The sequence below is a fragment of the Pseudophryne corroboree genome, chromosome 2 (assembly GCF_028390025.1).
Source record: "Pseudophryne corroboree isolate aPseCor3 chromosome 2, aPseCor3.hap2, whole genome shotgun sequence".
NCBI lineage: Eukaryota > Metazoa > Chordata > Amphibia > Anura > Myobatrachidae > Pseudophryne > Pseudophryne corroboree.
This window is the reverse complement of record NC_086445.1, coordinates 923,119,867-923,132,486: the sequence shown is the minus strand read 5'-3', so window position 1 is coordinate 923,132,486 and position 12,620 is coordinate 923,119,867. Positions and strand designations below refer to the sequence as shown.

General features: G+C 41.2%; 1 protein-coding gene across 6 annotated transcripts in view; it reads left to right on the top strand.

Annotated features, from left to right (window-relative positions):
- Positions 1-12,620, top strand: part of ELN (elastin) — a 93,618-nt gene that overhangs the window by 73,865 nt on the left and 7,133 nt on the right. For all 6 annotated transcript variants that reach the window (XM_063956176.1, XM_063956178.1, XM_063956179.1 and 3 more), the window contains 11 exons: positions 538-567; positions 657-686; positions 2,001-2,033; positions 2,702-2,731; positions 3,081-3,101; positions 5,505-5,546; positions 5,937-6,089; positions 6,230-6,274; positions 6,667-6,816; positions 9,906-9,947; positions 10,490-10,609. In XM_063956176.1, the coding sequence (XP_063812246.1) occupies positions 538-567; positions 657-686; positions 2,001-2,033; positions 2,702-2,731; positions 3,081-3,101; positions 5,505-5,546; positions 5,937-6,089; positions 6,230-6,274; positions 6,667-6,816; positions 9,906-9,947; positions 10,490-10,609 (696 nt within the window). The remainder of the gene's footprint in view (positions 1-537; positions 568-656; positions 687-2,000; positions 2,034-2,701; positions 2,732-3,080; positions 3,102-5,504; positions 5,547-5,936; positions 6,090-6,229; positions 6,275-6,666; positions 6,817-9,905; positions 9,948-10,489; positions 10,610-12,620) is intronic.

Below are 12,620 nucleotides of genomic sequence, written 5' to 3'. Positions count from 1 at the left end.
CTCGAGACTTACTCACACATAGCGATCAGTTCAGTCAGTTTCGTTCCTGGTTTGACATCACACACACGCCCAGCGTTCGGCCAGCCACTCCCCCGTTTCTCCAGACACTCCCGCGTTTTTACCTGAAACGCCTGCGTTTTTCCGCACACTCCCAGAAAACGGTCAGTTTCCACCCAGAAACACCCACTTCCTGTCAATCACAATACGATCAGCAGAACGATGAAAAAACTTTGTTACGCCGTGAGTAAAATACCAAACTTTTGTGCTAATTTACTTGGCGCAGGCGCACTGCGTACATTGCGCATGCGCAGTTTGCGACTAATCGCTCCGTAGCGAAAAAAATAACGAGCGAACAACTCGGAATGACCCCCATGGTTTTGCCCATCTGCTAACAAATTTGCTGCTACGGTCAGGTCTGAATTAGGCGCATAATCCATTGGATATTGCTGTTTGTGTTTATGCCAGCAGCCAGTCTGCAGTTTTATATAGAATAACGTAATACAGTAACTAACACTAATCTGTTTATGGCTTTGGCAGGTGCTGGAGCTAAGCCCCCTAAGACAGGAGGTGGGTAATGATCTCTGCAGACTCCAGTGTTAATGGCAATTAATTCAGCACACATTTCTAATTATTCTTTTCTATATTTGTGGATGCAGATTATAGAACTGGCGGTGTGGCAGGAGGAGGTTTGTACTGCTACTGATATATTGTATGTGTTTATTTTTCTGGTTTCTCTTCCATGAGTATTTGAGCGTGACTGCATATTCCAACAAATACCATTATTAGTACCTAGCTTGGGAATGAACCATGTCTGCACCCGTAAAGCTCTTGCCCACATCTCAGTTCTAGTAGGATAACTAGCCCTGTGTTGGCAATGTGCTTGATGTTTGCTAGCTGTGATCATCATCTGTGAGGGGTTAGTGACACCCAGTGGATCTATCAGTACATTGCTCTATTGTCTTCCACATCTGGAGCAGGTCTTGGTAGGCTGGCTTTATAAGTTAGGGTGCTGAGTAATACTCAGGATCTTAGAATGAGATGAGAGTATGACATTCAATCTAAAATAAAGGTTGTTACAATGTTAGCAGCAGAATAGATGACAGTGTAAAGAAGGGATGCGGTCAAGATGCCGCCAGACGGAATCCCGGCGGTCGAAATACCGACGCCGGAATCCCGACCGCCACAATCCCGACATATTCTCCCTCCGTGGGTGTCCACGACACCCATAGAGGGAGAATATAATAGTGTGCCGAGCGTAGCGAGGCACCGTGCCCGCAGCGTGGCGAGCGAAGCGAGCCCGCAAGGGGCTGCGTTCCGCTTACCACCCCTGTCGGGATTGTGTGGTCGGGATTCCGGCGTCGGGATTTCGACCGCCGGGATTCCGACCGGCGGCATTTAGTACTGATCCCGTAAAGAATAAGTGCTGGTGTGTACATAGGTGTCTTTATTTATAGCCATCTTCCTTCTCTCCAATATTTGAAATGGATGCAGGAGAAATGAATAGTCATATAGGGGCCATTTAGAAGGCAAGGCTGTTTTGTGATCTTTAGCATTGCACAAGTGTCAGAGCTGAACAAACGTCTCCACTTACAGCAGACTGGACAAACAGTAACTTGGGTGGCAATGTGTTTGCGCATAGGCTAAGTGTACTGAGGCCACGTTGAGGGCGTGATGCCGTAACTGCGGACTATGCTTAGTTGTAAGTACGTAGATCTATCTGATTGCAGATGCAACTCTAAATTAGTCCCATAAAATCATTGATCTCTACGGTGGGACAGCAGTACAGTGCACACAGCTGCTACACAGAAGAGGGTACGTAGTACTGACATGGAGAGCAGCAGATGTTCTACTTCTGTAAAGCACTGGTGTGACCAGCATCACTGGCCAAGTTCTTATTTCCTACTTACCAGAGATGAATTAGTATAATACACTTTATATAAATACATTAAAGTTCTCTCTGGTATTAATGTTTCCCTATATCTTTATTTCACTTTCTCCAGCTGGATTGAGGCCTGGTGGTTTCCCCACCGGAGGTAAGTACCTTTCAATAACTACTGATTTTCCAGTGGATGCTCACACATTGGGTTCATTCACACAATGCTCTGTAGCAACAGAATATTGAATATAGTATTTGTTTATTGGACTCCAACCGCCGGTCACCTGACCCCAACCCAACTGTGCTACACTCTGGATTCTCCAGCTGTGACTGAAGTAGGGGATGCAGAGTGCTGCAATAAATGGTGTCTTTCAGTGATACCTGTGGTTTCCACTAAGATGTGGGCAAAGTCTCATGGCTTGATTTTGGTTGTAATTTCATCGTCATGTTTTAGTTATGTTTTTGCAAACCACCCTGAGGTGTTTTGGTTCAGAATTCAGATTTTCAATGCAAATGTTGGGTTTTGGATTTCTTAGAGGGATAAAACTAGCTAAAATCATGTTGCAAAACAAAACCCAACATTTGGATTTAAAATCTGAATTCCAAACCACAGGAAGTTTCCAAACAGGGACTTGGCTTGGTTCAGATCTCCTGAGGAGATGTGAACTGGGACTCGAATCAGTTCATATCCACAAAATTCGAGTGTTCAGAATTCCAAAGAACCGACCTGCACATCTCTATCTCCCAGTATGTTTATCTGGAGCAATTAGTGTCATCCACATGTATAATACCTGATTACTGTAACTCTTCTATCACTTTGTGTAGGAGCTGGAGTTGGTGGGGTACCAGGAGGAGGTCAGTAATATACCCTGCCTTTTAAACCTTTTACTAATAAGCATGTATTTAAAGAAAACACATAAAGTGTAGAATATTTTTAGATATTTTTTGTTGTTTTTCTTGGTCTTTGGTGCTCACAATTATAGCTATTTAATAAATGATGTATAAAGTCTAATTATTTCTGTGACACCCCTTTTGGACTGCCCGGGACCTGAGGCGGGTCGCACCCGGGAAGCACCGTGTACAGCTCCCGGGTGTGACCCGCCTATTGCGGTCTGAAAGGGGTATAAGTTGTCCTATTACATTGTACTAGTCCCATGTTACTGTATGTAGATAATATTGTGAAGTGTTTGTCTTTGATTTGCAGTTGGCGGTGTACCAGGTGGAGGTAAGACTTCTTATGAAATGTACTTTGCTTTGTTCATTGTACTGCACAATGACATTGATACTCCAGGAAAAGCTATGGTAGACTTAGGGGCATATTTACTAAAGGTCGATTTTTATCAATTTTAAATTGGTCGAAATTGATCAAAATTGATGTTGTGTTTCAGGGGCTGTAACATACATTTACTAACAGATGAATTTTTATATTGATTTTTACATGTTAGCAAACGTGTGTTTTGGCCTCTGAAATACCATATTGATTTAGATTGATATTCAGTTAATTAAAATCGATATTTGGATTAAAATGTTTGTCCCATAGGAAAATGTAGCTGTGCCCAATCTCATATGTGTGAAAGAAATAAATTCTACAAGTGATTAAAACTATATTCTTTTTAAATGATATGGGTCTGCACTTATGCTCCAGTACACGACCTCCCTTGCGCCAGCAGAAGTACAGCAGAAGTACAGATGCATATCCTGTAATACCCCTTTCACACCGCACAAATAATCCGGTATCGACGCGGCATATTGCCGGGTCGACACAGGTCAGCGTGCGGTGTGAAAGGGGCATAGCTGAAATCGCGGGTCGCCTGACCCGGCAATTCAACACGGGAATAATGCAGTGTTATACCCGGGTTGAATACCGGGTCAGTGGCTACGTAAATGGACTCCCAGGTCGATGCGTCCCAGGACCCGTTTACTACAGCAGGGAGAGGTGGCGCGGAGATGATCTCATCTCCCAGTGCCACCTCCGCCGGCTCCGACCCCGCTGCTATGGCAACCCGCCCGGCATATTGCCGGGTCGGGGAAGCCTGCAGCAGCGGCCAATGCCGGATCCCACCCGGGAAGGACCCGTTTCCAATTCCCGGGTAGGATCCGGCATGGCGGTGTGAAAGGGGTATTAGATAACAAAAGAAGATGCCACCCCTCCAATTTTATTAACTGAATTATGTTGTCTTTCTACAAATCCATGACTGGTGCTATTTGCCCTCATTTATGCATATTTGCTTACTGCACGGAAGACTACTGAAGTTAAGGGAGTCCTCCAGATCTCCTAGGAGAGTAGACCTCCCATCCTCCTGGATCTCACATCTCTATCTTGGAAAGTGGGTGTGGCCATAATGATGTAATTCACGTCAGCTGACCGTTCCACTTCTGCATGAGAACATGTTTCACACCCTCATGGCTTGCCATCTAATGTGCGAAGATGTGAGACACGTCATCATGCCCCTGCACTAGCTACTTCTCATCTTGGCATCTCCTGGAGGGAAGATGCAAACAAATTGGCATCTATGCATATATAAGCTCACTAATGTAAATTATAAGGCTATAATAAGCCACTAAGGGCGGTATTCAAATGATACGCCCAATCCCCTTTCTAAAGTGATCCCCGTTATTGTGCATATCGCGATTAAAGTAATCAGGTTTAGCTGTGTAAAGGACCTCGCTACTCCAGGGGTTGCGAGTTGAAATGATGATACCAAGCCCGTCAGCATAAACAGAACGGGTGTGTAAGGGGGCAGAAAGAATTGAATACTGCCCTAAGAATTTAACTCACTGTAGTGTTAGCTTGTGATATACATAATGGAGACAGAAGAGGGCGCTGTGTTTGTTAGGAGTAGCAATAGTGATCTACTGTATATGAATATTGTACTGTCACAATGAGTATGTTTTTGTTAGTAACATAATACTGGGATCATATTTGCATTAATGTAACAATCTACAGCGCTATATTTCAGATGGTACTCAACAACACGCAGTACCGCCATCTTTTATTTGGTATCATTTTTAATTCTGAAAACTAATTCTGTAAACAGGAATATACTGTATTAGTGAAATTATTTCAGAAATTCTTACAATAAATCTTGTACCAACTTGTAACTTTAGGTGTGTGCTGCTACTGTAGGTGTGTGCAACACTATTTATTATAGAAAAAAAAACAGTGGGAACGTTATTATTTAATGCATCTGATAATATGAACTATGGGCCTTATTCATGTTTGTTAGCAAACCAAAAAAGTTGGCAAATGGGCAAAACCATGTTGCACTGCAGGTGGGGCAGATGTAACGTGCAGAGAGAGTTAGATTTGGGTGGGGTGTGTCCAAACTGACATCTAAATTGCAGTATACAAATAAAGCAGCCAGTATTTACCCTGCACAGAAACAAAATAACCCACCGAAATCTAACTCTCTCTGCACATGTTACATCTGTCCTACCTGAAGTGCAGCATGGTTTTGCCCAATTGCCAACTTTTTTGGTTTGCTAACAAACCTGAATAACCCCCTATGTCTGAAAAGCAGATTTATCAATATTAGCCATAAGAAGATATTTCCATTAAACAATTCCTGTGAGTTCCAACTGAGTAATACAAAAATGTTCACAACTTTTTTCCATCTGTTCATCATAGGACTTTATCCAGGAGCAGGAGGTGGCAAACCACCCAAACCAGGTGAGTAACTACTAGGTGTAGTTTCCTTGATTAAATCTATACAGTTCTAGTATAAAAAAAGACAATGGGGCATATGTAATAGGGTCCGAGTTTGCAGAAGGTGAGGGATGCTGTTTGTTTTTTTAAGCGGCAATCATTTAGAAGGCAAAATCATACCTTCTAAATGATTGCCGCTTTAAAAAAATGTTCAAGATCGGCTGGCATCTCGCACCTCCAGCAAACTTAGACCCTATTACATTTGCCCCCCCCCAAAAAAAATTATATATATATATATATATATATATATATACATATACATGTATGTACAGATATGTTTATTTGGTTGGTTGTTATGACAGAATGCGTTTCTTTATACCTAACTGGAAGATAAAATTCTGATGTTTTCTTCAGGTTACGGAGGCGGTGCTGGAGGTGGAGTAGGACCTGGTGGATATTTACCTGGAGGTGGAGTAGGACCTGGTGGATATTTACCCGGTGGTGGAGTTGGAACTGGTGGATTGATACCTGGAGCTGGATTGGGAGGTGGTGGTGTAGGACCTGGAGGTTAGAGCCATATTTTAGTAGATATTTACATATTTTTACCATTGATTTACCTTTTGCTTCTGTGAAACCCTGAAGCATTTTCTGAAATAACGCTGCATCATCCAATCCTTCAGTTTATTTGATTTTCTTCTTAAAAACAGGTGTGTACCCGGGAGCAGGCGTAGGAGGAAAGCCACCAAAACCTGGTGAGACAATATCTGTAATAATTATCAATGGAGTGAATGACTTGATCAGTCAATAGTTTTATGTAGTATTGTACTTTAGCATTTGGTAAACTAAAAAAATCCCAGTATTGTCTTAAATAGATGCTGTCAGGTCTCTTAAGGTTTGAGCTATGAAAAGCAATATAATCAATGTCCTATGAACGCAGTGCTCAGGATAGGGCAGATGACCTTAATAATCCTCTGTATGTAGAGCTGGAGCTCAGGATTAAACAATGACTGTTAGATATCAGATTAGTGATACATGACAGGACTAACTATACAATCTATCATTGTATGAAGACTACACTATGGATAGTTATGTAAGAAGACTTATAATAGGATGGTCCTGATTTTATTTTCTTTGTTATCCTAAGGTTATGGAGCTGGACAAGTAGCTGGTGCTGGAGCTGGTGCTGGTGGTTATGGAGCTGGTGCTGGTGGTTATGGACCTGGTGCTGGTGGTTATGGAGCTGGTGCTGGTGGTTATGGAGCAGGTGTTGGTGCTGGTGGGGTAGGAGCTGGAGGTGAGGTTTCATTAACTGTCTTCCCAATACCTAATGATGCATCTTATTCAGTTAAGGGGCTGATGCATCAAGCCTGCTAAAGAGTGGAGAAGTGCACATGTGGAGAAGTTGTTCATAGTAACAAATCAGCATTTATCAAGTACATTGTATAAAATGACAGGTAGAAGCTGATTGATTTCTACTTCTTCACTTGTCCACTTCTACAATCTTAAGAAGGCTTGATACATCTATCTATAAGTAGAGATGAGCGGGTTCGGATTTTACTTGGTTCTTTACGCCAGAATTATTGGCTAACCAAAACACGTGACGTCCGATAGCCAATACGGATAGTCGGGTAAATCAGAGTAAATCCGAGTAAAACCGAACCCGCTCATCTCTACCTATAAGTCTCCATTAACATATGTACATTTACCATCAGAGGATTCACTGCCTGGACATTACATGGTCAGCACAACAGTCACGTGTTCATTGCTTCCTAGGACGTTTCGTGCCATATGAATGTTTGTTAAAATCCAGAGCATTTGTGCTTAAGTTTGAATAAGAAGAGTTTTCTATAGACCCCTGTGATTGATCTATGCATCTTCCACCGTATATGTGCTTTGCCCAGAATGGGGTGGTATTATTTGTTAATAAAAATGAAGTATTATTACCCTGGGCGAGTTTGACAAGTACAGTACATCTATTCCCTTCTACAGTATGTGTTACTCTTAATTCAATACACATATAATAATTCTCCTTAGCATATAAATCAGCAGACAGGTTTCCTAAAACTAAAGAAAACACTTTGATAAAATATAGTTATCTTCTAGCGAGACGGCAATTTACAATTTTGGAAAGTCCGTGTCTACTGGTATTTGGAACATGATTGTCCAGCTAGAATTAATCACTCTACATGGTATATGGTATATACATGGTATATGGTATATACACTCTACATGGTACATGGTACAGGTTGAGTATCCCATATCCAAATATTCCGAAATACGGAATATTCCGAAATACGGACTTTTTTGAGTGAGAGTGAGATAGTGAAACCTTTGTTTTCTGATGGCTCAATGTACACAAATTTTGTTTAATACACAAAGTTATTCAAAATATTGTATTAAATGACCTTCAGGCTGTGTGTATAAGGTGTATATGAAACATAAATGAATTGTGTGAATGTAGACACACTTTGTTTAATGCACAAAGTTATTAAAAATATTGGATACAATTACCTTCAGGCTGTGTGTATAAGGTGTATATGTAACATAAATGCATTGTGTGCTTAGACTTAGGTCCCTTCACCATGATATCTCATTATGGTATGCAATTATTCCAAAATACGGAAAAATCCCATATCCAAAATACCTCTGGTCCCAAGCATTTTGGATAAGGGATACTCAACCTGTATAGCTATGGATAATTCACAAGAAGCAAATATCAAATTCCATCTGTTTTACCCCTCATGGTAATGCACTTACTTGGTATATAAGATGAGGGAGCGTTGTGTTAAATTCTTGTAACAATCTTGACATTATCCAAGCTCGATTTTCAATAAGTAGATTTTCAATAAGTTGTTTGAATTCTCTCTACTAAGCACTCCCAGGTTATAAGAATAAGGAGAGAGAACAAAACATAAGAGTAGCAGATGCTCATGTGTCACTCTGCGTAACTCTGCTTGTCAGTATGGTGAGAAATAAAAACAATTCCCTTAGCTTAACAAATTTTTTAAATAATTTATGAAATTGAAATCCCATAAATACGTAGCAATAACTTAACCTGATCTAAAGGTGATATGGGGCCGGATGTAATTATTCCGATTTGGCCGGACGTGCGGGTTCCCGGCTGAACTCGCACATTTGTTTAAAGTGGCAATCATTTACAAGGCATAGTTTTGCCTTGTAGATGATTGCTGCTTTAAAAAAAGTCTGAGTGCGGCCAGGGACCTGCACCTCCGGCCAACTCGGATTTCATTACATCCGGGACATGGAGTTAAGGATTATTGTCTATGAATGTTTAAATAGCTGTAACACTCTTTTTCATAAGTAGAAGCACAGAATGAGCTACAGTATATTGCTGCAAAAATACTCCCCCCATACTGCTTAATAAAGTCCTTCACACTTTCTGACACTGTCGATGAGTGCAGTGTCACTTACCAAAAATCTTTGGAGAAAGACAGATGCTGCAGGAAAGGGAGAGCAAGATCCCTCCATAGGAACAAAGTAGCCAACTCCACGATGCACAGGCACAGCAATTTGCCAGGGCCACCGCTGGGTCCCTCTTACAAATCTAAGCCTGGGTAATTAGGACCCGCTCCCCGACCATCCTCTTGGCTCCCCTGGGCACTGTTCTAAAACATTTTACATTAACATTTTATATCCAACTAAAACAAGCAGAACAAGGAGCTAAAAAAATGTCTTGGAAAACCAGAACAAGACCATGATCTCACTTCTGACCTGAGGTTAGCTGGCGTCTTTATAAAGGCAATAAAATATAGCTGGCTGTTTGAAAATCTCATGTTCCCCAGAGCTACATCACTGAAAACCATTAGAATTAGAATTATTCTAAACTGAAAAGTACATAAATGACGATGAGTCACCAAACATGCAGCTGTAATGTCACCATGTGATGGCTGTTTGCTGGACGCTGTGAAGATGTTAAGCATGTGACCGCATTTTCACCGAGTTGTCCGACCAACTCTAGGCTCCGAGGGACATTGCAAAGTCAGGAATACGAAATGATAGCAGATAAATAAATATTATGCTTAGTTAATTGGTTAACTACATGCTAATTTGTGAAATCCTAGCGCTATGGCCAGTTAGTAACCCCATGAGGATTGTGTTTTGCAGCTGGAAAATTAATATATCTTATCCCATAGTACTATTAATGCTGTCTGGCCTTGTACAATTATGTGTATAATTCTCAGTGCTGAGCTGGGTATGTTTACTTAGTTATCAAGGTAAATATTCTAGACAATTCTGCAAAATGTCCATCGTCAGAGGATTGCTGCTTTCTACGAGGACTGTGAAAACATCCCAGCAGCAATTACATCTTCCATTAAGTTTATATTTGGAAAAATATTTTCTTATTTCTCCCATTATTATTAGGATATCCCAGAGGAGCAGCTGGAGGCAAACCACCTAAACCAGGTAAAGGTCACTGAAGTTCATTATCCAATACAAAAGCTTTAAGGTGCATACACACGGAGCGATATAGCTGAGCGATTTTGACTATATAATCAAAATCGCTCAGAAAGTTAAAGCATATCACTCTGTGTGTACACAGCCAGCGATAGCGATGCGCGTTCCCGCCAGGTCGCTATTGCTGCTAAAAATAGACTGTGCAGGCAAGTACATTTTGGCTAGATCGCTGGAAAAGAAAAAGCATCCCCTTGCTTGAATGAGTTAGCCAAAATCGCTTGCACACTTAGTCAAAATCGCTGGTAAAGTTATTCAAAATCTGCTACTGCCAGTTCAAGGAAAAACGCTCAGTCAAAATCTGTCATAGTGAAAATCTCTCCATGTGTATGCACCTTTAGACTTTGACTGCAGATCAGGTGCTGCAATGCGCTACTATGGTTGCAACACCATAAAATCCAACTTCCAAAGTACACAGGAAGAAGGTATATAGAATAACTGATTACTGTGGTGACACCTATAACAAGTGACTTCAAGAATGTTATTGATTGTAGGTTATGGACCCGGAGCAGGATTAATAGCTGGAGGTGGCTATGGACCTGGTGGTGGATTTGGACCTGGAGGTGGATTTGGGCCAGGCGCTGGCCTTGGACCAGGTGGTGTAGGAGGCGCAGGTGACTTTTTTCATAGAAATCCTTTGACATAAAACATCTTAGTCAAATACGTATTTATTGCCCGCAGACAGCACACAGTGAAATTGTGGTTCTCAACCTTTGCAACATTATCTGTCTTTACTTTCTGCTGTACATGGATTGGTGTCCAACATTGGACTATGCTTCAACCTATGTACAGATGCGATGGGATGATATACTAAGAAATAGATTTTGTGCTTTTTCTATGCAACAATCTGCAGTGAGAGAACTCAGTGTTGGCATGTTGCAAAAGAAAGCAGGGCTGAGTGTCACTATATCACCATGTACTAATTACTGAAGGTATTTTATTAATCACGCTTGATAAATGGTTTTGTACAGGTTGTGAGGAGATCAGGGTAGGGGTGCTCTCTCCTGGGGTAGTTGTGTCCCTCAAAACAAGCAGCAGCCAGGAAAATAGCACACCAGTCCAGGGTTTTCATGCAATCTAGCCATGGCTAGTTTTATTGTGCAGTACATAAAACAAACATAAAAATAAATCCTGCCCATCTGGGCTCTTACTAAACATAATAGATTCCCTCTCTCAGGTTGGTAGGGCCTAATGCCCCTACCACAAACACAGGCATATGCACTGTAGTTACAGTCAGTAAATCACAGTGTCTCATCACAGGCCTACTGCCTGTTTCCCAGGTAGTCAGACCCTGAGCCGAGACCTGACACAGCTTTTATCATCCTCTTACAGGTACAGATACTGAATGGGTGGTAGGTGGTAGGACTAAATGCCTAAAGAGCCAAAATGGGCCTTGTGGATGGAGCCCTCCCTTCTCTTTCACATCCACACCCCCAGGACCCATTTCTGTCTTTTACTGAAAGCCCAGACTGTAATCAAGTCTGTTTAGCAAAACAGACATTTCCTGAGGGTTTAAAATACATAGACCAGAAACCTGGGACAAACATATCTACCGTTTATAACTTTACTGGTGCTTCTATCACAATGTATAACTAGATGGTCCGCCCAGCATACTTCAAAAAACACACTTACCCTCTGCTCTCAGGTGACGCCTCTGTAAACTAGAAAACTGTGAAGATTTGAAAAAAAATTACCGGAGGCACAATGTGGAAATAAGTCAACTTTATTACCACACCTTTCAATATCTTTTTAACTATTTTCAAAAATACCTAATTTATGGAAGGGAACATTTGGGTAGACAGGTACAAATTAATGTGCTGCAATGTGATGCAAGATACCTCTGGGATGGTGGAAATGCAGCAATGTTAGTGGTTAACCTTTATTAATTTTCCTAGTACCACATATAGAGGTATGCAGGAAATTGAGGGAAGACTCCTTCATGTTATAAGCTATAATGTGCCAGTCTTCATTGAGAATTGCAGTAATTTGCTCCTTGGACTTTTTATTATATTATTCAGAGTGCTGCTTGAAACCTTCTATTGGATGAGGTGTGTCATATATGCAAAAAACTTAACAATATAATAATAATAATAATAATAATAATAATAATAATAAAGACAGAGAGACAGAAATTTGGCAGAAAAACTGTTAGCTATTTATTTAAATATATATTTAAGGGAAAGTATGCTAGCAAAGAAAGGTTGTCCAGAATCAGCACAATCCACAATAACAACCAACAACATGCATTATAGGCAGATTCTGCCCAAGGTGCACAACTCAATCATAACACTACCAAGGGTATCCACTAGACTCTCTAACTTGACTATCCACCCATTTGGGTGATGACACTGCCCCCAGTTAAGGTGGTACAGTCAATTACCAGTCAATGGAGGGAATGCACCCAAAATAAATGACTGGTGATCTGTCATTCTTTCCAACCACAGAATAGTCAAAGATCAATCACCAACCAAGAAAACTATAAGGGAGGGAGGGTGGGGAGACTGGAACAAAGAGGCTTTGGCCCACAGCCGAAGGCTTTTGATAAAGTCCAACAAGGACATACCCCTACCACATCATAGGTATGCTGACAAGAGATCTTCCCTCATGGCTCCCCTCATCCTAGAG